The following is a 25667-nucleotide window of genomic DNA, read 5'->3' as shown; positions in this document are numbered from 1 at the left end:
CAAGCCCCTCTTACTTTTTTCCCTTTTTTCCAAAAAAGAAAAAGTTCTGCCGAGACCTACATGAAAGGAAGGAACTGTTGAAATGTTAATTTTACCATCTGCTGTCGAGGCCTGCTACCTTTTTTTGTGTGTGTGCATTTTCCTTTTTTCCCCTCTGCCTTCTTTAATTCCCAGTAGTTCTGTTCTGTTTCATGAATGTGCTGCTATTTTGGCTGTTTGAAGTCATGGGGTCTCTGCGAGCATGGCTTTGACTGGCTGGAAAATACAATGCCACATGGTGGATGGTGGAGACTGTCCATTAGTTTCCTGTTTAAAGCCTGGTCCCTTCTGGTAACCCTGTTTCTTATACCAGTCCCAAGGCTCCAGTTACGCTCCCATGCCCACCTCCAGTACACAGTCTGTCAGTCTCTCGAGCTGACTTGGGCTTGCCCTTGCTCTCTCTCCTTCCTGAGTGTGCGCGTCTTTGGGGACCTATTTAGTGTGTTTATCTTAATGCTGAGGATTTTAATCACTCGTTTACAAGACCCCTAGCACCTTTAGCCAATCAAATTTTTTTCTCTCCTCTCTCAGCACACATTATTGCTAGTTTTCCTGTAAGCTCAATAAACCCCAGCAAATCCGAGATAGAAATGAAATTCTCGACAACTGTGTTTCCCCATCTCTTTTCGCCCTGTCTTCTCATCACAAAAGTTGACACTTTTAAAAGCAAAAGTATATTGCCAAGTTTGCTGTGAAGATTTTGCCAAATGGATAGATTCCATTGTGAGATTTGATAGTTGGCAATTAGGGTGAGACATCCTGTGTGCAGAGTTGCTTAGCATTTTCCTTGGCCGGGACCAGATTGTTTAGTCTGCTCTCATTGTGAGCCGTTTCTGAGCTGCAGTTGACGGTTGTTTGCAGAGCACTGGGGGAAAATGTGAGAGGGGCCAGTGCCTTTCTCTATTTATTTATTTTCCCCGTCCTTGGAGCTGGAATCTGATTTGTGTTCATGTTTCTCTATTCTCTCTGAGCGTTTTTTAAGTGTGGCTGCTGAAATCTAGACTCTGTATGACCTCACCGCGCGGCCTGTGTTTCATTAATGACCAGCCCTGTGGTTTGGGGAGAGGAATATTTTTCATATGACACCGCCTTGCATTAGCGCGGAGCGGCAGCTGCACAACCACAAAACCATCCAATTTTGTGGCTTTGAAAGGTGTGAAAAGTTCAGCTCCCTATAGCAAGCATCGCATTTATAATTATAGTCAGCGTATGCAAGAGTGCGCGTATGTGTGTCAAGAAGCGGAACTACTGAAGACTTGTAAAAGAAGCACAAAAAAAGTCACCTGCTAATGAAACATTTGTCTTTCATTCTCCTCGTGAAAAATGGAGGTATATTTCAGAGTGAGATGTTTACACACTTGCAGATTTGACATGTTACACCTAAGAGAAGCCACCTAAAACAACAAGCACAAATTCAAAGTGGAGTAGGTAGCATTTTGACAGCTTGATTCATTTGTAATAAATATTTCATTTCAACATGGTTTTATAATGTTTGGACCCTTGGAGTCCCAAATACAAGCAAGTCTTTTTAAGTCTTTTTTTTTTTTCAAGTGCCACATCTGGCATGAGAGTTATTTCTTTTCGCAGATTGATTGATTTCCCAGGCTTTGTTGGAAGCGACTCACGCGAGCCACACAGCAATTGACTAAGAAGCATGCAACAATTCACAGACACACGTAGCGAGCCTCTGCACCCCTCCCCTCCCAAAAAAAAAAAAAAAAAAAAAAGCCCAGACACTAGACTACTGTAACTCCGTTTTGTACCTTGCAGGATATTGAATATCCAAAAGGAAACCTCAGATTTGTCCCGTCCCAAAACAAAGAGCCCTTGTGCTGCCGCCCTCCTCTTCTCTTTCCCCCCTCGCTTTAAACTCAAACCGCCGCTGTCATCATAACACAACAAACTTCTTTGAATACATAAGATAGCACGTGTATATTTCCAGATAATTCCCAGCCATTCATCACGGTGCACTCCCATAGCCCTGGCAGCATTAAGTGTTGTGTTGTCAGCTTGAAGGCAGGAGGTGGAACAGGGGAGAGATTGAGGTTAGTCACTGAGGCTCAGGGAGAGCGAACAAAGGAGAAGATTACCTAATAGTCCTGCTATGTATTTGAAGTGGAGCCTGCTGTTTGTTTGGGGAGGTTTTGGGGCTGGATGTGCGGGCAGATGTCTCGCAGGCAGCTGATGGGTACTTTTAAGCTGTCAGAAACATCCCCTTTGCCATTCGTCTTCCTGAATAGACGGCAACAGGCTTCGACAGGGGCAAAAGGCAATACGCAGAGAAAGTTAATGATGTTTCCCAAGTTCAAGTTGGCAAAGTGTTGAAAACATTGCCTCTCAGTATAATTAGGTGGCTTTGTGTAAATTAAAAGTCAGCCATGATGATAGCTTGACAAGTGTTTTAAGCCACTGATGCACGCTCCACGCACTATTTTTGGGGCCTGGTGTTATGAGCTCTCTAATGAGTCTGCTCTCTTCCTGTGTATGTTTGTAAACAGCAGTCTTGCAGGTTGTCACTGAGGGAAAAAGTTCTATATTTTGCTCACGCCAGAAATTAATTCATAGTCACAGCACAAACATCATCGACCTGGTGTAAACCGCTTAATTGCATGCCAAGACTGCATGAAACAAACTGAAAACAGGGATACTAGTGTGCATCTGCGAGTAATTTATTTAATTTGTTGCATAATTTTTCTTAGATTAACCTCATTAAGAGAAGACACTAAAACACAGTGTTGGAAAGGTACACAGATTTCTTTATTAAAAACATACTGTTAATATTTCACCAGATGAATAAATTTTATGAACAGGACACGTTTCTTTTTTAAATGTCTTAAAGCTGTTTTTGGACAGTACAGTATAACCCGTAGCACTCTGTTGGTAACTTTTAAAAAATGGCGTCCCTAAATTTATTTTTTTAAATTCCGTAAATTGCAGTCTTCCTTTCTCCTGTGATTTTCAACAAACAGTTACAACTCTTGATTCTCTGAAATCCCTGCCAGCCTTTTCTGTTTTGATAAATTGTACATCTAGTCCTATTTTCAAAGTCATCAGCGATTGCTTTTTTGCCACTCAGAGTACTGAACATGGACAGCTTTTAAAGGTAGTGAGTAGGTATGATAAGTGGCTCAATCCTTGTGCTAAAGCATTTTTACTGAAGGTTTAATAGCTACTGTATAATGAATTATAATGTATTCTCTCCAATTGCAAATTTCCTCTAATACAGCCCTCCTGCTGTAGCAAAAAAGTCCATCTGAATATTATTGTGACCAGCTTTTTAAGAATACAAATCAATTGCATGATTTTAAGTAGTTAGATTCATACTTTTGTTGTAAATTCGCCCCGATGCCAAATGGAGTGGTGCTTGTATAACCGGAATAGCTAACCAATTTCAAGTAGTGACATCATGGTCAGCTCCGAGTCAACTGTATGTTTTAGGATAAAATACGAGCGTTCATGCGAACATTTCTGCCTAGTTTGAACTCATTGAAAAGCAGTAGGCTTATGAATCATCTTGCTGTTCCAATTTAATGGAACATACCTTTCAATGACAGCGTGTACCAGCACATCATCAAAGTGAAACTTCCAAAGTTCCGCTTAACTTGTTGCTGAAATAGTTTCTCGTTTTCAAGAAAATTGCGGCGCGCCGAGTCTCAAGAAGTGTATCAGGGAATCTTCCCTGAAGGAAAAATTGCCACTTGCATACTTGTCTTTGACCAAAGTGAAGCCCTCACCCACTCCAGGGGAACATGTGCTGTTTAGGAAGATATAAAGGAGTAATTTTATTACTCGGTACATCTCCCCCTCAGAAGCCATTTCATTTCTCTTTTCAGCCTCCACAGAAGCCTTTATTTGATCTCATATTCCAGAGTATGACTGCCTCAAACCAGTCGGACTCCGTTTATTTTCATTTGGAAAACACATTTAGTGTTGGAGGGGTGGCAGTGGATGGAAGTGGAGAGCAGGGGGTTTGGATGTGGAAGGGACTGAGGCAAGTTTCTCTATCACATGTTAATGTCCTCCTGCAGGGATTTTTTCCACTGTGCCTGATTGTTGGGAGCCAAACTTTATATTTCATTCTCCCAATTTGATCAGCGTGACTTCCCTCGGCGCAATCAAGAAAAATCTTTCAAACACGTCCACTTTGAATCCTCGCAAATACTTTTCTTGCAAATAAATGTTAAGTTTGCATCCATACAGTGAAACCGATACAGCTGCATACCCTTTACTCAGTGCTTTGAAAGTGCAGATCATTGGAAAAGTGTGCCATTTATTAGGCAGCCCACTTAGGCAGCCCAGATGTAGCTGGTCACTTGAGAGGGAGACGTCCTCATAAACTCCGAGACTTAAGAGCGGGCACAACACCCAACTGCAGAGTCAAAATTACCACCACCCATCCACCCGCGCCACATCTTTGGCTATTTACCAAATGCTGAACCAGTGCAGCTGTCTGGAGGAGCCCAAGCTGCAAAAAGGAGTCCCACATTTCCTGAAAACCTTTTCTCCCTCTCCCTCCTATTTATCAGCGTCTCTGTCTGTCTCTCTGTCTGTGCCTGCAGCACCTATATCCTCTCCAGCCCGTGTCTGGTGACAGCACAATGAAAACATTTTTGTGAAAAGTGTCGTTTCAGTGCTCCGGAAGTCCCACTCACCTAAATAGTTCCTTCTCTATGTCTTGTCTGTCTCTCTGTTTTCTTTTTTTTTTTTTTTTGCCTTTTTTTGGGGGGGGGGGGTTGGGGCGGTGTGGGGGTGGCGGGTGGGGGGTGATATCGTAGCCTCCACTGGGCTCAGTTCCACACAATGAATTACCTCCAGATGTAATTCCTATCCCCCGCCCCTCGCCCTCAAATTAGTGGCTAGTAAAAATTAGGTTTGAATTAGCCGCGGTGTGGAGAATAGAAGAGTTTGAAATTTCCATATAATGAGTTTATTATTCTTTGCTGGAATGCCGCTTTCCCGAATTAATTTGATCAGGGGGGGTTTTAGGTGTTATTGGTGTCTAGTTGAATGGTGCTTTAGTCATGAATGGATAGCCACTGTGTCAGCAGTAAGTCAGAAGGCCGAGGTAATGGGAGGACTCTGCAGTCCACTCACCAGCACAGGAACAGGCCGCTCCGCGCCATGATTCCCAAACTTTCTCCATTATCCGATTCATGGTCAGTGTTTAATTTTTCTGTCATCCCGCATGGAAGTATTTTTCATTGCTACTTGCAAATGCAACGAGAGGATTCCTTGGACCTTAGATAGCGGTTGTTGCATAGCATATACAGGTGTTGTGCTCTTTTGACTGCCAGTGGAGCTTGTCTTACTGCCATTCAACTGTATCCATGGTTCTGGGAATGATAATCTCTTTGGCAGAACTGGAGCTGTGGGATCCTCAGACAATACAGATCACTGTCATAAATGAGTTTCAGATTCATCCCTAACAGGAAATCTGAGTGTGAAACCACTATTATATCTCGCTTTTTTTTTTTTTTGTTGGCTGTTCCTTCATGTCAATGACATCTCAGTGGCCAGGAACATTAAAGAAACAACAACTCAGTAGCATGTAGCTTCCGCTGAGAAGGAATTTAATTTAAACTGCAATGTCTTTACTGTATGATAATATCTACTACTGTGAAAAAAGGGAAGTTGTCTTCCACACTTTGCTCTTTCATCTAATTCCAATCTGCTGTATAACAGGTAAACTGCTGTGAGCCGCACTTGCTTGTTTAAATTTACCCGGCCCAGCCGAGCCTTTGATTTCAGCAACTCGTTTAATTCAAATACGCTTTTGAAGAAAAGCTTTTTTTTTTTTATAAGAAGGGGGTGTTGGGCACTGGAGGCAGCTGTGGTGGTGGTGGTGGGAAAATAAGAGGAGGCACAGGAGGGCCAATTTAACCTGGAGTGTCTGTTGCTATAGTCTACCAGCTCCTCTGTTTCAAGAGGCCCGGTCAGCTTGAACTGTCTGACTTCTGTCATTTCGATCTCTTTTTATTTTTCTGTTGTAATGTATACTTTAATTCCCCGCCCGCCTGCTGTCTGTGTGCAGCAGCGGCGTCGGCAGAAGCAGCTGGAGGGGAGGTGCAGGTATCATTAAGCCTTGGAGAGGCACCAGCGGAACGCTGCTGAGTGCTATACGTGGCTCCTTGCAGCGCGTGTTGATGTTTCTGGGCCCAATGAATGTACAGCCTGGTTTATTTTCAATAGGAACCCGAGGCCGGGCTTGGCCAGCGAGAACCCCCCCCCCCACCCTCCCACCCCCCGGCTGCTTACTCGGGCTGTTGATATTGAGTCAAGCAAACACTCTCTCAGGGATGTCCTGTTGGGCACTCAGCCAAAGTCGCAAATGGAAGTCACATGTGGAGACTCCCAGAGGAAGGCAAAGAGGCCTCAATTCACACCCATTGCCACTACTTTTCTTTTCCTTGTTTAAGTTTTATTAAAAGCAATACTTATCTATAAAAAAAATGTGGTTTTGTAGACCAAAGCACTGAGCTTTGCATTTGTCTTAATCACTGATTTATATGATCTGTGAATAAGATGATTTAAAAATGGTTTATTTCCTAAAATGAGTGCAATTTTTCAAACAACAAAGCAAACAGAACCACCATATTTATTATTGTGATTGCAGCGATCCTGCCCCCTCTCTACCTTCATTCACTGCTCTCACTTTTTTTTTGCAGTGAAACACATATGCAAATATGTTTGGACACTGTCATTATCAGCCACTTAATAGGCATTTCATTAGGGATTTTCTGAATGCACGGAGCAAGGGAAGTTGCCATGGATACCCTGGTGCTTAAGTACAGTATATTAAAATGGTGCTGCCTTCCAACCACTTATATAATCACCGGTCCGTAATGGTCTCTGCTCTCTGGCCGTAAGCAACATATCGTGTGATCAGCGTTGCCCAGGACTAAAAAGAGCCCTACCCCCTCATTATACCTTATTTGGTGTTTTATATATTTATTTGTAGGCAGGACTAAAAGGCTCAGGAATTGTGCTTGTGGAACATTTGTGTGGCGACTAATGAATGGCACTGATGTGTGCGCTCTGTTTTTTCACGTGTGTGGCGTTTTGCTCTTTGGAAACAGTGGCTATCACCGTGTGGGAGTTGTCAGGGGCAGCTGAGCATATTTTAACAGACGATGAAATCACTTCATTTTGTCTGACTGGCTCTTAAATGTGAGAATGGATGAGGGAGGAGGGAAGTCAAATGGATAACCTCCCAACGCAAAGTGAACATCATTGATGCTCTTGGCACTTCAATAAATGCAACACTCGCAGTCAGAGAAAAGCCACAAAGTCTTTGTCTCCCTGCACCGTTCTCTTTGTCTTTTGTCCTCATTCCACTTGTGTGTATTTAAAAGGCCATAAATGCTTATATTTAAACGTGCACCAAGCTTTTTCTCTAAATTTCACTCATTTCTGTCATTTGTGTGCACATTTTAGGATGATAGATGTTAAAGGGTTAATAAGGAGTGATTCACATGGCTAAGGGCTGGGCTGCTTCTGACTGACAAACCTCATGGCAGCGCATGCACTTTGTGGCAGCTTGGTAGTACTGGAGAGATGGTGGCAGAAATGACGAGGGAAACCGCCGTGATGGGCACTTGACTTTGTCTAATGCCCCAGAGGCAATGCACTTCACTGTGGCTTTAATTGAAAATTAATAGTTAGCGTGTGTGTGTGTGTAAACTGTGAAAATGATAGCAAGGGCCAGGAGACAGTATAAGCAACATCCGTCGTCGTTGTCGTCGCTGCATTTACACTGCATCACAGATCCACTGCTCCCCCACTGCTGCCAGGGTTGGTAACCAGCTGCTGCCACCGTCACCCCCTCCCCACTGTACCCACTACACATGTCTATCTCTGTCTCCCCCCCTCGTTTCTCTCTCTGTCTCCTTTCACTGTTCTGCTGCCACCACATCAGGACGCTGGTGGGCCTGTTCGTCTCCGTTGACCTTGGCAGCGTAAAGCACTGGAAGAAGAGACGTAGGGAATAAATACCTGAAGGGAGGAGGCACACAGTTGTCACAGATGTGTAGAAATAGGCATAGCATTCCCCCTAGTGAAGCGAGTGTTTCAAAGGCCAGGGGCCTCTTGTTTGTCTTTTCCAGTGAGGCACTCTGAGTAGTTTATTAAAGGGGCTGAAGGAGCTTTCTAGCCCGAAGCTCTTAACGCTGAAAGAGAAATGGGAGAAATTACTGACATAATGTGGATGCTTAGAGCAATTAACAGCAGTTGTTTAATGTTAGCCCCCTTTGCCTCTCTCTGTCGCTGTGTTTTTCTCTCGGTTGCTTGCTTTTGCACTCTTGTCATCTCGCCCCTCTCCCTCTCTCTCTTTCTCTCTCGCTTGCTCCAACTCCCACTGTCTCCCTCACTCTGCCATGATTGTTTAGTGTTTACCCTCCCCGCCTCAGAGCTCAGAGAGTTGACACTAATGAAAATGCTACATCTTTTGCTCTGTGTTGGTCTCTAAATAATGATATCATACGGCTGAAATATGCTCCAGCGGAGCCTGGGAGATAATGTGCTATTCAGAGCCTGTTAAATCATGCCAGTGCATCGCTCAGAGCTGCAAGTTCAAGTGGGCTTTACCCCACGTTAGGGGCTACGTCTTCTCCTAAATAAATCTGTCATAGTTGCCCTGGGTGCCTCTCTTTAAAACATAAAAGTTCTTGCACTCTCTGTAACCTCCACGCTGTGGCTGCCTGCATGTGTGTATCTATTGGTGTGTAACTATGAATTTAATTTTGGAGTTGCACCTCTGCCAGATTTAGATGTGTATTTGATTCTATGTATATGGCATAAACTTATGTAGGCAGATGTGTGAGAAAAAAAAAGTCCCCTCTTGTATTAAATCTCCCAGGCCCATGTGGCAGAGCGAGCTGGTGGCAGATGGACTGGCTTTCTGCATCTGCTGTGTGCAGACTGGGGGCTTTGTACTCCTCTCTCCTGGGGAAGACCGAGCCTTTCTTCTTGCCAGTAGATTCCTGTCTGTTGGAGCGACTAAGAAAAACATCTGTGGCATGCAAGGGAGAGAGAGAGAGAGAGAGAGAGAGAGAGAGAGAGAGAAAGGAAAGGAGAAAGAAAGACAGAGAGAAAAAGAGAGAGAGAGGAGGGAATTAAAAAAAATTGACAAAAGGATTGGCAAACACCATTAGCCCTAAATGTTCCAGCTCATTGCCTGTTGTGCATTGTTTACAGTAGGGGAAACATGTTGATACATCACATCTGAGCCCAGCCCCGGCTTAATTCAGCTCGCTCCAGCTTTCGTCGGCTTCTTTAGCAGGCAGTGGGGACCGGCGGTTTTTGCGGTCCCAGTTAGAGATACTGAACTAATTCATTAGGAGAGACTTGTTCAAATAACTGAATCCTCATGTAAGACATGTGCACAGACACGTTTGCCTTTTATCAAGTGGTAAACCGAGCTTTTAAAAACTGCGGCGGAGGGGAAAAGCTGTGAAATGTTTGTCAGCTTGTGTGTTTCACTTTTTTTTTGTATAATTTAATGAGATATTAAAAAGCCATAGACTCTCAGCTGTGTTGAGAATTTGTACTTTGGCCAGAGGTAGTGTTCCATGCTGAGAAATGTATTTAAAGTGGAGACAGCGGTGGTAGCGTGTTGGCAAAAGACTCTCGAAAAGCATCATCTTGGTGTTTTGTCTAAGAAAAAGTGAGGGAGCATTCAGCATGTGGAGGTCTCCCCAGTTCTGAACCTTTGTGGTCTCCCTCCCCTCTCAGATTCCTCTACAAAACGCCTCTTCTGAACCCCTCTTACACACACACACACACACACACACACACACACACACACACTTACACACCCCCCCTCCTCACCATTCCTTTGCCAACTCTCGCCACCCTCCGCCCCCTCCTCTCCGCTCCCCGCGACCAGCCCCCCTACCCCACCGATCAAGCCACTGGTTTTTGTGTACTATTGGTCCTCAGGCGTCAAAACAATCCAGTGGGGCTGCCTGACTTGTTTTAATTAGGCAGCACTGAAACGGCAACTGTCTCTCAGACGTGACCAGGCAGAGGTGCTCTCCCCTCGCACTACTGTAAATACCGCTGTAAATACTTCTCTGGTGATGTCTTTGACAGTAAGCGTCCGCTAGGTTCTCTTTACTTTTTTTCTCCCCCCTTTTTTCCCCACTTTTGATGCTCTGATTTCTAGTGGCATTTTCTCCCTCTCTCTTCATTTTTGATACACACTAATGCTTCCAGGCTTCTGAGAATACTTCTTCAAATGCTTCTTACCGGGGAGAGTGGATTTCTCACTCATTGTTTTAAAGGTAGGTCATTTTATCTGTCACTCTCTCCCTCTCTCCTTTGCAGTCTATTTATGACTTTGTTTGGATGTGTGCTCGTGGTATCGTAGCGGTGCTTTGTGATAGCGTGTTACTTGGTAATGCATGGATGTGACATGGCTAATTGTTTTTAAGAGCCCTATACACTCTCTGCCAGAGCACGGTGTGGAGGCTACCGACCGCCGCTCAGCCCTTCACTAATCCCATTCAGACTCTTTACATCTACGCACACACACACTTTGACATGCACACAATCAGAGCTGAAAGGGAAAGCACCGAACTGTGTGAGAATAAAGCCAGACACACATACCTTTTTTTTTGCGGCGAACACACCTCTCGTAGCGGCGTCCTCCAGCCTCTTTTTCTGTCTCCGTTTCCCTCTCGTCTCAGCGATGCCGGGAACACAGAGCAGAGTAGCGAGCCAGTCCGGCAGGTTGTGTGGAGGGGTGCATGTGTGTATATGTGTGTATGTGTGTGTGTGTGTGCACTTGCTCAAGAGAGAGAGAGGGAAAGAGAGAGCGTTCAGAGTAGCAGATGTGCGATTAGAGCGAGAGCAGCGCGAGCTGCCTGGTGAGCATGCAGCCGAGGCGCGAGGGGAGAGAGCCGGCGAGCATCCTGCAAGGAGTCACAGCACTCCCCGTGTGAAGATCCCCTCACACACTCACACACTCTCTCATTCACACACAGGACCCACCCACACGCACAGGCTACCTACACACACACACACACACACTTGCTCTTACACAGTTGCACTCAAATGCACAGAAAAACTAATTTTTCTTTGTACTTACCTGCAAAAAGTAACTAAAATAAATAAGTATAATCAGGTTTGAAGGCCATTCTGTAAATTAAAAGACAGCAAAGAAGAGATCTAAGTTATAATTGCCATGTCTCTCATTTCCAGTAAAACGGGGAATGAAATGATAAGTAGTGTTTTCCAGTAATTGTGATATATTTCATCAGCGGCAGGCATAAGAAATGATGGTCTAATTATTTCCAGTGTAGAGAGAGAAAGAAGCCACCGTGTCTCTGTCATAAATTTCCATTTTGTACACTACCCCCCACCCCCCCACCCCCCCTTTCCATTGACACACACATATGCACTCACACACACACACACACACTCTCCCTCTTCTGTCCCCTCTCCCACTCTCTTCCTCCTCTCCCCCAACTCAAGCCTCTCCTATCGGGCCTGCATGTCCGACCCGCACAGGGGGCCCCGGTCGGTAATTGCCCCGGTGACAACTGGAAATGATAGAATAATTGTCAGGAGAGGCGTCTGGGCTTTCTTTTTTTTAATGGGGCGAGGGTGATTTAAGTATGCATGAATGGCACGGTGGTGGTGGTGGCGGTGGTGGTGAGGTGGCGAGAGAGGGAGAGGAGAGGAGAGAGAGAGGGAGCGGGGGGAACTGGGGCGGGGGCTGGGTGGCGGCTGGCGGGGGGGAGAGCTGGCTTGTTTATGATGCCATCCCCCATAAACACGGCTGAAGTGATGACACAGATAGTGTTGCCTCTCCACGGGGTGACACCAGTCGACTTGCGGCCGTCGCTCCTAGACACCCTCGGCGGTGGCAGAGGCAAGCACTCTGTTCTCTGGTCAAGCTCTCTGGCACTCCTCACCTTCAGGTAAAAAAAAAAAAAAAGTCAGGCAGACTCTTGTCCATCCCTCCATCTATCCACCCATCCATCCATCATGCATCCATCCACCCATCAATCGTGTGTCATCCGTAGTCGACTCCAGGCTCTTGGCTGTGTTTAATGGTTGTGTTTTATTGCCGGGCTGTGTCTCCTCTCTTCCCCGCTGGTCGTCCCACTGTGTAACCGTGCAGCCTTGGTCTGCGGGCTCTGTTAATCTGCTGCTTAATTAGTGCTGATGAATGGCTCTGTGTGTGTGCCCAAATGTGTGTGTGTGTGTGCATGCGTACAAGTGAGTGTGTGTGCCCAAATGTGTGTGTGTGTGTGTGTGTGTGTGTGTGTGTGTGTGTGTGTGAGAGTGTGAAAGTGTGAAAGTGTGTGTGTGTGTGCATGTTACTTACTGTGGTATTTCTGCTCTTGCATTGTGTTTTCCTCAGATGTTGCTACTTCCTTGCTAAGCTAATCATTGATCATTAAAAACAAGAGGACAGAGAGTATGGTGAAAGAGAATAAAAAGGGCACAGCCACTGTATAACCTTTCATAAGCTAATAACAATCAAATATTAATCAGTTGCAGATGTGTGTTTTGAGAGGGCAAAGCTTTGACTTGAAGTTTGACTTATTTGTTTTACTCCCGTCTGTTGGTGTGAGGAAAGAAAAAATCTTTGGAGCAGATGTTTAGTTTAAAGAGGAGAGAGGTCACGAGACTGATAATCGGTGAAACACTAATTATCTTTATCAAAGGCGAGTGGGATAATTTGTTTACTTAAATATTGATGAGGGTGAGCAAGGCATGGTATTGGGCTATTGTGGGCATATTATTAACATTTCATAGGGCTTTGTGCAGGAATGCGAAAGGGACTCCTCTTCATAATTTAATACCCTAATGCATAATGAGCTATGTGATTAGTTCACATGGAGAATTGGCCAAACTCCATTTTGAAGGCAGATAATTTACATTGTTCTCCAGAGTCTGGCATATAATAGGTTCTTTAGCGCAATAAAATTAAATGCTACACATTTTATATTTCAGCTTACAAATCCCCCTGGCAATATTCAGTTTGGAGTCTTCTTTTACAGTTATTTTTTTTCCTCCTTTTTTTCCACGTCTGTCTCATTTTGTTTAAAAAAAGAAGAGGGAAATGAATTTTAAAATAGTTTAACTAAAACACATGTTTACCTCCATGTTTTATTTAGAATGCACACTGGCCAATTAACACCGTTCATTAGCCGAGCCGCGTTATTTGTTTTGAAAGTTTAACCAATCACTTTGTTATGCTAATTGTGATGTAATTTAATTTGAGTTCCCGTAATGATGATGCCGCTATTATCCACATAAATGATGCAGTTAAGCAGCACGGCCTCATTTGCATGTGCTTGAAGGGAGAGAGGGCTGAAAGGAGCCGGCTCCCGTATCACTCTGCTTTAATTTTCCAGCTCTGTTCACTCCTGCCCTATGGGTCTTCCTGGCCTGTCGCTGGCTATTGATGATCAGCACTTTTATCTGAATTTTTTTTTTTTTTTTTAACGACAAAGAGGCCTTTATTTGTCTGCTAACACGTTCCTAGAACTGCAGTGTGGAGAAATTAAATAATGGAAATACGAGGCTATTAAAAAATGCAAATGATTATTTCTTAGTCGATGTATCAAACAGCAAGCGAACAATTGATTCGAGTGCCCCCACCACACACACCTACACACAGATGCACGCCCCTTACTTCACATTTTCATTGGTCCTGATTTGGATGGTTGGCGGGGGGAGAGTGGCTTCTTGAATTTAATATTTCCATATCAAAGTGGTGCTTTGTTGGCAAGGGCTTAATTTTTAATCTGTTGATTCCATCATCATCTTTGGTTTGGACATTATTCAGATGTGGATTGAGCAGTCGGGTGTGTTTTTTCAAAATGGAGAGGTGCAGTCAGGCTGTCAGGCAGTACACACCGTCAACCAGCCTCTTGCATATTTTTGTAAAAATCAATTTCTTAATCCTAAGAGGAGCAAGAGTGATCCTTTCTTCCAAGCAGTTTTAAAGTCCCCAACCGGGCATGGAGAAAGTGTGACTAAGCCGGTGTTAAAGACTGCCCATTATCTGTTTTGTCGTGGGTTAGACTTTGGTAATTTTCCTGTGGAAAGATTATTTTTTCCCCTGACCAGTCCCCCCCTGTTATGCTCCTAATTGGTTACATAAATCTTGTCTGGTATGAATGAGGAATGTTGCGGTGTTGTCAACTGCAATCTTCACCCTTATTTACCAATTCATTAAGATCTATCGATGCAGGACTGCTGAGGGGGAATGACAACATAAATCAGAGCTGGAGACATAATGGCCCTAATCAACCAGAAATAACTGGAAACGTCACAATGAGCTATGTCTCTGTGGCTGCGCCGGCCGCGGCTCGCTCCCCGCGCCTGTCCGCTGGATCTGCCGCGCTGTGGAGAGGACCGGAGAGTCAGGCCCTCCAACTGTCATTAGTTCCTCTGATATTTTTTTTTTCTCTCTCTTCTCTCCTCGACAGTGTAAAGAATTTGTCCATTTTCTCCCTTTTGTTTTCCAACTCTCGCTCCGTGTCAAAGCAGCTCAGTCCTGATCGCTTAGGTGGAGAATAAAATGTCTTTTCTGCACTTGCACACATGAGGTCTATAAATACAGTTAGGTCGGAAGTACCCTGCATTCACCGGCGCACCTCCTCTACTCTTGGTAAAGATGATTGGACGAGACAATGAGGCCTCCCCTCTTTATAGGTCAATTAGCCCTGATTAGGTGGGCCGAGTTAATTAATGGAATTGGCAAATATGCAAATGAGAGCCGACTGATCAGCTTTCGTCACTGTCTCGCTCACCCACAGCGGCGGGGCTGTCTCCTGCTTCAGCAGAATGAGGTGCCTGATGGGTAACGTGTAAATGATATGGGACGAGCCTAAATGCAGGAGAAGAAAACTAGTTTCTCTCCTCCTCTTTTCCTCCTCCTGCGAGGGGCGTGCTGCGCTACATTTAAGAAGCATGCATTTATTGCTGCAGTGGAGGTTTTTTTTTTCTTGTCAAGCAAACAGAAATGGATAAATTATATTTCATCTTAAAATATTTTCCCCTTGATTTTAATTCAACACTTTAATGTTTCCCACCCTTTTTTATAAGTAATTGGATAGCCCATGTACAATAACTGTTTAGCTATTGTCATATTTCAGAGCTGGTTGCACTGCTGTAAAATGAATTTGTATTAACGTAGTATCATGCACACTATTCATGAGTGCCTCTTGCATTTGATTCTAAGAAGACATTGTGCAGACTGTACAATTGAACATGCACTTTACACCCTTTCCTCTGGTTTTCTTTGTCGTTTTTTTTTTTCTTCCCCCCTCTTTCTGTACTCCACAAACACTGACTCTGACACACACTCACACTCCATTCAGGGACACTTACACACTGTGGCAAATAGTCTGTCTTTTATCTTATTCTGTCTCATCTCCTTATTGTAAATAGAAGAGAATTAAGTTCTGAACATTCTTGACTGGATGTCTCCTATCACAGAACTACGATTTATTGTCAGCTCAAATGAAGAATTGAAATATGACTGAGGTTTTGCTCAATGTAGGGCTCATTGGACAGGAGATAACCACATTTGATTCTGTTGCTTTGAATAATGTTAATCCCGGGAAAAAAAAGAGCAAAGTCCATTATTCATATTCATCTCTTTTCATTTGGCCCCACTCCTGATTTTGTAAATATGATTTCTTCAGCCCCCTTTTTTTCTCCTCCAAAGCAATCTTCATTCACCGGTGAAACACTTTTGAAATTCCTCTATCTGAGAGCAGAAACCATTACCATACACAGGTTTATAAGAAGTAGTCATTAATGCTCTTTTATGGCGGCCCTTTAGTGCCAAAAAGGAAGCTTTTAATTCTAAGGCACGGCAGCCTGGCTTGCCTTACTTAATCCGAGGGACTGGGTTTTGTCGAACGCAGCTCTCCAAGTGGTCGTTTTTCCATCTCCGACTCCAAACTCACTGCTTGAAGCTGAAGGCTGTAATAAACTGCTTGTGGTCTCACCGTGCTGTGACAACTCGCAACCAGAAAAAATTACAGTACACACCCAAGTACAAACAAACATATGATCATAATCAAAGATTCTTTGAAGGCTGAAATTTATGGTGTGTGTCACAGGCATGTATTCAATCTGATGAAGTTATTTTAAACTTCTTTGCTCTCCATTATTTGGCCTCCGATTACATTTATCATTTTTGAAAAGCAGTGGTTTTAAGCACCTTTTTTTTTTTTTTTTGTCAGCACATATGTGGCATTTTGATTTATTAAGCAATCTCAAGTATTGAATATGTGAGCCCTTGCCCTTGCCCAGTTACTTCTTTATTTTGTATGCATAGTAACTTATGGCAATGATGAATTAATTTCACTCAAGCACAGAATCTGTGATTATTTTAAATGGTAACCATATCTCGACTTGATCAGAGAGCTGTGAGGAGTCAGCAGACTGTGAAATGTAATTTCTATTATTATTTTTTTTATTTTGATCTCACAAACCAAAAGAATTCCAGCCAGCCACCTGAAATGTGAGCTGATAATGAACGGACGTCTGGGATCACAGATTTACAGGTCACTTCTTTTTCCTTCATCCTAGTGAAAATATTTTTTAGCAACTCATGCATATAAGATGAGGATCATTGTTCTAGATAGAGACACAGTGAACATCCTCACACTGAAAATGGATAGGCCAGAGAGTCTGAACGAAAACCGGTGTCAAGCCCGCTGTGTGTTAACAACGTAACGTGCGTGTCAGTGTGAGTGTGTGTGTGTGTCTGTGTGTGTGTGTTAAATTCCCCAGTGTTCCACAGACAGTGTTGGAGCACAGCAGACAGCTGTGTATTCCCACTAGATGGATGGCCAGTGTCATAGTGTGTGTTTACTGCACATGATAGAGCGGGAGACAGGCCAGGTAATGAGGCTACATTAAGGGCTTTTAGAGCTCGCAAACAAAGATGGAGGGCTGCTTCTTTCCCCTTTAATGATAGGTGTGTGTGTGCTTGGTGTGCACGTGCAAAAGAGAGAGAGAGTGTGTGTGAGGCGATGAAAGGCTCAATTCTCCGTACACCTTTGTTGTGTCACTTCTGGGAAGAAAGAGGAGAAATTCTCCCAATCTCTGGGCCAAATGCGTCGTCAGGACCCTTTCTCAGATCCCCGCACCTGATGGAAGAGACAGATTTGCGTAGTACGAGATTCGAGAGTAAATATTTGCCCAAGCTGAAGAGGAATAGCAAGCAAGGCTATGGTTGCACAAGGAATGAGACAAAAGCTGGAGTTGGTCTGAAGCTTTGCAAATAAAGTGTCTGTCTACCTCTGCTTCATCAGGAAATGCCTGTCTTCCTACCGAGCCTCCACCTTAATAGAAATGTTGGAGCCATCAACGAGTCGTCGACGACTGTAAATTTAGAGAGCGCAGAGTTATCTCAGTCTCTCACTATCTTTCCACCACCCCACAACCTAAACACTTAGTATCACTATCATCTTCCTTCCCAAAGCTATACATCTACAGAATTACCAGCGTATTACCCGAGCAATAACAGCCTTCCTCTCTGTTTCCGATCGTGATAATAAGCGGTCTAGGTTCTCCCTCATTGGAAGATTATGGCTTGAGGAAATAGCATCAAATAGCGGGTGTGTTGAAACTCAGGACACCGGCAATTTATGGGATGTCAAACACACGTGCGGGCAAGCAGGCAGTCTCACTCAAGCGGCATTAAAGCTGGCTGCACCGCCGCAGATCAGAGCGAGGGCCCCCAGTAGATATAGTAGCTGGGGGTGGCGCAGCTCCTTCCGACCCAGTTGGTTTAGGACAGACTGAGCCGGGGTCAGGGCTGGTATCCCTCAGGGAGAGGGTACAGGGGCACGGTGGACCTGTGGTGGGCTCACACACAATGTAGATACATGCATGCATATAGTCACACCCTCAGGTGCCGAGTATTGTCACTATCTGTCTCTCTTGAGTATTGTGTGTGTGTGTGAGTGTGTGTGTGTGTGTGTGTGTATCTGTGACAGTTCCATCACCCCCACAGTCAGATCCGCAGCTCGGTAGCCCCGCTCATCATTGCAGCCTGGCTGTGTTTCTAATTGACATTCTAATTGGCAGATTTGAATGCCGCCTTTAGATGGCTAATTAATTTATCTCACCGCTGTCATTAAGGTTAAAGCACCATCTGATCTCTGCGAATATACTTTGCATATATCTGCATTATCATTATGTTGCAGTTAGACATATTGCACCGGTTTTATTTTGGAGGAGGGTGAGAAGATTATGGCGCTGAGATTAAGACGGGTGCTGGGCTGTTATTGTTTGTGTGCGAGATTCAAATTATGCTGACTGATTTTTTTTTTTTTTACTCAAGCTATAATGTCTGATTACTTATTTTTGTCCTTTTTTCTTTTTATAATATGAATGTTTTATACATGTGTAAGCACATTAAGAGCAAATTTCATTGGTTTAATATCAAAGCAGCAATTTTCCTCGGACTTCCGGAGTAGTTTGCATTACATTCACATGTTATTAAAAATCCTTATTTCCTCGACTCATATATCTTCAAGTTTTCCGAACATCCATCGCCGGTCCAAGAAAGAAAGCAGGAAAAAAACCGAGAGATCCAGGCTCCATTAGAATGTTCATAAAATTGTAGTAAAGGCAATCAGACAGTCTTTCTCTGAATATTTTAAACATTGGGCATGTAAAATTTATGCCTAATTTGAATACTTATTAGCCGGCTGATCTCGGCTGCAGCCTTGAGTTTCTTATGCTGAGATTCATCACCGGATTGGATGTCACATTGTGCCAGTCTTCCCCCACCACCATCACCACCTTCCTCCCTCCCTCCCTCCCTCCCTCCCACTCACTTTCCTTTTCTCTCTTTCACTCTCACACTCTTTTTATCTGTCTCTCTCNAGTGAGCGGCACGGTGTTTAACAGGGGCCTGTTTGTTCACAAGCACGCCTCGTCCTGGCCTCTTCCCTATTTACTTGTGTCCCGGGCAGCTGTCGCCCTGCTCTGTGTAACAGCTCAGTCCTGTTTGTTCTCCCTGCCTGGATCCTGTTTATCCTGGCTGTGGACATCCTTTAAGGCCTGTCCTGTATCTGCCCCTTGTCAAACACACACACAAGCACACACACACACAGGGCAGAACGTGTACACACTTCTATTAAAACGGTATTTACTGGCCCAAAGAATACACACGGTACCCATGTGGGCTGGGCACAAATGCTCACACATAATCGTGATCACCATTTGTCTCGCTTTTGTTGTGTGGATGTGGATTATCTGGTGTTAGGTTGCACTTTTTTTTTAAAATATATGTTTTTAAATATAAAAGTGGTAGCTAAAATAGAATTTAAAGTATGAATTATCTCAAATTTTAATCTAAAATATTACAAATAATTGTTTTCCAAATGAGTAAATTCCATAATTCTGGGGTGTACTTTGAGTTGCCTTTTGTTGGTGCTGAGTGTCTTTTATTTATTGTGAGACTGTCGACTGATGTTGGTGGGGCTCCTCTCTGCCCCAGTCAAGGTACAGAGCATTAAATGCAGGGGAAAATGATAAAACATTTATTACTGGAGAGAGAGGAGGTAATATGCATAATTTATGCTGTTTTTAGCACAATCATTAGTGATATTCGTGATAGATTTTTTTCCTTTTCTTCCCATCCTTTTCCCTCTCTCTTTCACCGGTTTTCCATATCTGATAGATGCCCAGAGAATTAATGTAATATCATATATTTATTTACTGTTGTTAGAATTTGTTGTCGTGCTTTGTACATCTCCCACAAAGTTTGCAACTTGGTTTTAATTGTGTCCCGGGAAGGGATTTTTTTTTAATATCACAGATTAAATAAATATATAATGTTTGATTAAAGAAGAGGGGGGAGAAAGGAGCCAATAAGTGACATACGAGCTTGGTGCCTCTATGGAAGCCAGTGTGGCAGATTTTATTTAGCCACAGCACAGATGACAAACCCATTATAGTGTTCATCACCAGCCCTGCACCATGTGATTTGGTGCCTCCTCCTCCTCCTCCTCCTCGCCCTCCTCCTCCCCGCCACCAAATTTTAATTTTGCATGATTAGCTTTGCGTCATTAGGCAGCTTCATTCAGATGCGACACACACTAAAAAAACTGACAGCTTCAAGACGTCAAATATTTTAGGAGTGCCCGTGCTTGTGTTTTCTTGTCTGTGCAGCCTGGCTGTGCTAAAGTGTGAGGGAAATATTATGCTCATTTGTGGATATTAGTTCAAGCATATTTTTATCCTAATTTCCCACAAATGTATTTTTTTTAATAGTGATGACAAAAATATTTTTCCTTAAAGGGAAATGCTTAGACTTATGCCCAAATTTTAAGGATAAAAACACATGTACGTACCCCTCCCATTTTAAATAGCACCAGGACGTGCATCTCTTTGTATTGCTTCATTTACACAATGAATGCATAATTGCTCCTCCTGCATCCCCCCCTTCTTCTCCTTTCCCCCCTCCCTCTTCTTTAAATGCTTTAATTTGCAGAGGGGGGAACTGAGGGCTTGATAATGGAAGCATAAAAAAAAAGAAAAAAAAAAATAGGAGGGAAAAAGGGGGGAATTGTAACAAGAAGAGCCCTAACCGGTGCCTCTTAATCACTTCTAGGTTTTAAATCATGATGATGCAGGAGTCGGCCACAGAGACAATAAGCAACAGTTCAATGAGTCAAAATGGAATGAGCACCCTAAGCAGCAGCCAATTAGAGGCTGGCAGTAGAGATGGGAGATCAAGCGCTGGTGACACGAGCAGCGAAGTAAGCACAGTCGAGCTGCTGCATCTGCAACAACAGCAGGTAAGTTGTGTTTCTCCCCCGTCTCGTCTCTCAGCCGCTCTCTCTCTCCCTCCCTCTCACTCTGTTTTCCCTTCGCTCTCCCGCTCTGCTCTGCTCTGCTCTCTGCTCAGGCAGCGCTGAGCTCTTCTACATAGACAGGAGGCACAATGAAATATATATTTTGTTGTATTGTTTGTGTTTTTTCTACGACACGGGGAAAAACATGTTTGTATAATCGGCTGTTTGTGTTGTTGGTAAATTTTCTGGGTAGTTTGTTGTGCTGTCAGCATGTTTTGCCTGAAGCTGTTGCCTGTGGAGTGATGAAAATGTTTTGCAGTGACTGTTTTTATATATATTTTTTTTGCATTTCAAGTTGTATTTATAGAGAGCTCATGCAGCAATGTGAGGCCATGTGAGAAAATGTGTGTGTCAGTGAGAGAAAGAGAGAAGCAGACAGAGAAAGGGAAAGAATGTGTGCGTTGGAGCATCATACGGACCAGTTTGGGCTGTGTGTGTGTGCGTGTGTGTGTATGTCATGGCAGCGCTGTATCCACCAGAGGGCCTCCTAACTCGGCACTAGTTGTAGGCTCACACACACATCCAGACGCTGTAACCACAGACCCACCAGCGGCAGAGAAACCTTTGACCGGGACAGTTTTGAAAGACTGATTTGCATGCAGTCTTTCTGTCTCTCTCTCCTGCAACTAGAAAGTCGTTTAGATTTTTTTAAACTGCACTGTGAGATCATTCCCTCTCTTACAAACTTTGTGTTATTCCCTTCTTGTGTTACTTTTACTGAATTGTTTCGGTTGGAGGCATGATGCTCCGCTTTCAGTCTCTTTAACTTTCCCTTCTTCATACCCATGTTGTATTGTACTGGCTCTATTCTTCTCCATCAGAGCAAGCTGATGGTGAATGAACTGCAGGGGGGTGTAGGAGGTTGGTGGTTCAGTGGGGGGGAGGCAGGAGTTGTGAAAGTCAGTCGCCAGCAGAGTAAAGGAGTCAAGTGTCTCTCGTGTCTTTTCACGGTGAATGATGGCTTTGACAGTTTGCCAAAAGAGCAGTGGGAGATGAGGTCAGAGGGCCGTGCTTCGGGGTGGATGGGGGACAACGCCGCGGGTTTGTAATGATGCGTGCTGTCCTTTCCCCGTTTGATGGGAATTTTCGTGCAAGCGTGCATTTGTGCACGCATGTACTTTTTGGAGGCAGCTGAAAGCCTGTGGTCAGTTCATCCGGGGCGATACAACAGATGATGATGTGTTTCTGTGCGTCTGCATCTATATCTGTATTTGGTGTAGCAAAATGAAGCGTGTCCCGCAGGCCCCCCCCCCCCCCCCCCCCCCACGCCATCTCTCTTCCATCCCCCATTCCAACTCAGCACCCATCCTCCAACCCCAGCTCAACCCCAGTGGCGCTGCTGGTGGCTGCAGCAGCATCACAGCACTGTGGCCTTACTCCCCCATTTATCACCACTCTGCCACTCTGAACACAAACACACACCTGATTGGGGTCAATCCTCTCCCTCACTACATGTGAAGGTGTTGGTTCGAGGTCTGCTTTCTATCTGTGTTGATGCTCTTTGCAGATAGAGGGTAAAATAGAAAGAGATAGAAAGCAGGATAAGAAGATACTGTTTGACTGTTGTAACATGGGATCCCAATTTAGTGTCTTACTTGACACTGAAAGCATTTTTTTTTAGCCTTTTTATTTTAGGTTTCATATTTTATTTTAGTATATTTAAATGCTGTAGAAGTGTGGCGCAAATAAGGAATAGTTGTAAATGATCTGAAATGTTTTGAGACTTATTTAGAGAGATCTAATATGAGACAACATTACTAATCTAATTGACATAAGCAGATAAAAGTGTGTGTATGTGCGTGTGTGTGTAAATGTTAACTAAGTGGCTGTGCTGTAAAAATGAAAAAAAGGCCACAGCACCGAGAGAGAGAAGCGACGTAAGCATAAAGTGTCTAGTTAAGTCTGAGATGGACGCACGGCTAAGAGCTCGTAGTGGTGGGTTGGTGGGTAGGTGGTGTTGGGGGGGGGGGCGGTGTATGACAGTGTGTGCCTTGTAAAGAGGCCAGCCCAAGCCTTCTCCCAACCCGGAGACAGACACATTGAAATGAGCAGTCCAGCTAACAGGTCTCTGGAGGCTTTTTAAAACAGGGGGCCCTGTGCTGTTAACTTCACACACACTTCCTGTGGCGCGCTCACACTGCATCACTTTGGAGAGACAGCGCGGTCAGACGAAAGATGGAGATGGAGATTTTTTTTAATGCATTTGTTAGCACGGAGTTGTGCTATTTTGCAGTTGTTAGCATGTGCTCATTTGAAGAGGGTGATGTGATGTTGGCAGGTGTGTGTAAGTGAATGACAGTGAGCATGTGTGTGTGTGAGGCATGCAGTATATGTATGTGTCCACCCATGCTTGTACTTTTTTTTTTTTTTTTCTTTCTTTGCACCTGTGTGCAGCTTAAAAAATTTCAGTCCACGTCCGCTCTGAGTCCATTTTGAAGGAAGGCTGTTGGGTGTAATTTTCCACCCATATTTGGAATGACATTGAGTGGTCCAGTGGGTATAGAAGCTCCAGTCTCTCATCACGCTGCTGGGGGGATGATTAATAATAAGCACTGATGAATTCTCCACTGTCCCTGTGGGTTCTGCCATTACCTAGCAGCTCCAAAATACCACCTGCAGCTATAATTAGAAAAGCAGCATCTTAAGGTCTCGTCGCCTCGGATTCGGCCAAAGGCTTTTAGGACACAGATCAAGTTACACAGCAGCCATTTTTATATATATATATTCAAATATTGATAGATGACTTTTTTCCCATCAAAACAAATAATGCCCTTGTTTTATGTGGTCGTCGTGCTCAACATGAAAGCCACACACTTGCTTATCCATGCATCTGAACGATAACCGTCGTGTCACAATTGAATTTCCAGCCCCTAATTTCTGTCAGGGTTTCATCACCCCATTCCCAAGGTTGTCTAAATAGACCTAATTTGATTTGAGATCACAGATTAGATACCCACTGTATCTGATTGCAATTTGCCAGCTGCAGATATGTATCAGAGCAAGTGATGAATGTTGCTCAGCCCTAATTACTATGCTAAAATGATCACTATAAAAGCTCCCATGTAAAAAAAATAGGGCAAAGAAATGTGCTGAGCTCACATTACCAATCAATTTATCATTGGCTGCAGTCAGTGCTATGTTTTAATATTATATGCGGCTATGTATGTACATGGGAGCAATGCATTGATCTTTGGATCTATACCATAATGTCCCATAATGAGGCTGTTAGTTGATTACAGTGGTCTGTAGACTTAATCCTGCCAGGGTTATCAGTGGGATTGATGAGCCAATACTCAGGACTATACTGCCCCCCCTTCTAAATGGGCTCACTACTGTATGGAGTGTATTGATATTCAGAGCAAGATGGAGGCTGTAGCTTATCTACTGTGGCCCTGTCAGTCGTTTTAGACCTCTGGATAGCTGTGGGGACAACCTTCTGTCACTGCAGCCCACTACTCATCCAGATCATTAAACTCAGGCGTAATGAGAAAAGGGTTGCTTTGCAGATTCAAAGCTTTTGTCATAAGTGATACATTTAATTTCCCTCGCTATTGTTTATACATCACATGACACTAGTTGTGTGATTTCTTTTTTATGTTAAATGTGTGTTTGTGAGGAGTGGAATTTATTTACTTTAGCACCAAAAATGCAGCAGACTGTTGTCGAGGTCTACCGTACATGTTGGTAAACTGTTAAGGTATGCATTCCAGTGTTTTCCTGAGGCACATGATGCAGCAAAATGCAAACTATCCAACCCCATTTAAATGACTGCAGCGTTTTGACATAAATTACAATAAGTGCGCCAAGGTGCCATCTTACTTCCAGGCTACCCCTGTCGCTACACGAGAGCTAGGCAGTGGTCCAACTTGAGAGTGACAGCAATTAACCTGCCTTCCTAGCTGTTTAGCTGGAGGAAATAGAAGGGATGAGAAATCTGACAGCAAGTGATGGGTAATATTTAGGGTTTAGGGGCAAATGAAATTCTCCCCAAAATGAAAGTCATTAGGGAGAAAGTTACCCCACAGACAAAGGACAAAATGACAGTGTGCGTGTGTTTGTGTGTGTGTGTGTGTGTGTGTGTGTGCACGCTCATTTGACAGACACATGAGCTCACCTCTCTTATAACAACTCAAGTTTGTTGTTTAGCAGTTAAATACTCAAAATACTGACACATATAGTTCACCTACCATCACCTCTCACAAACAAGCCTCAAGCATCTTTCTCTCTGCGCCCTTCACCTGCCTCTCCATTTCTCTCCGTACCACATTTGAGACACACACCCACACACACACACACCCACACACACACCTAAGATGCAAATCTGGGCTTTGCCCTTGAGCATAATTTAAAGGCCTAATCACCCAGACTGTCCCTTTGGATGGAAAAGGGAAGGAGGGAGGGAGGGAGGATGGTGTCTCTCATTTGCACCCTTGCACAAAGAAGCTCATTAGGTTTATCTTTCAGGCCTGAGATTGCCCCACTCAACTGTGTAAATAAGACACTGGCCCTGGCCTGATGCATCAATCACCTCTCAGGACAGGAGACAGACCTTCGCTGAAATATGAACGATTTCATAAAGGAGCCTTTTGTTACCCATCATCATCTGTGCGAAGATAAGGGGTTTTCTGTAAAGGCTAGAGAAGCATTAGGGAAGCAGCGTGTACTGTATGTCTTTGTAAAATTATTTCCCCCTTTTCAGTGAAAAGACAGCTCTTCCCTGGCAATCCTCGCGTCTGACTTATTTACAATGAAAGCCATCTTTCTTTTTATTTCAAGCCT

At 43.9% G+C, this 25667-nt stretch overlaps 1 protein-coding gene across 7 annotated transcripts in view; it reads left to right on the top strand.

Annotated features, from left to right (window-relative positions):
- The window catches only part of foxp2 (forkhead box P2), a 115855-nt gene that overhangs the window by 26666 nt on the left and 63522 nt on the right, over positions 1–25667 (top strand). For 4 of the 7 annotated variants that reach the window (XM_050036026.1, XM_050036022.1, XM_050036023.1 and 1 more), the window contains exon 4: positions 20645–20831. The exons of 1 other annotated variant lie outside the window; for it this stretch is intronic. In XM_050036026.1, coding sequence (XP_049891983.1) covers positions 20655–20831 — 177 coding nt within the window. In that variant the 5' untranslated portion in view covers positions 20645–20654. Of the gene's footprint in view, positions 1–10057; positions 10320–20644; positions 20832–25667 lie in introns of those variants that run through there. 2 more of the 7 variants (XM_050036021.1, XM_050036025.1) reach the window with 2 other exon arrangements.

Source organism: Epinephelus moara, chromosome 23, assembly GCF_006386435.1.
Source record: "Epinephelus moara isolate mb chromosome 23, YSFRI_EMoa_1.0, whole genome shotgun sequence".
Classification (NCBI taxonomy): Eukaryota; Metazoa; Chordata; class Actinopteri; order Perciformes; family Serranidae; genus Epinephelus; species Epinephelus moara.
The sequence above is the reverse complement of the archived record's forward strand: the minus strand, read 5'-3'. Positions and strand labels throughout refer to the sequence as shown.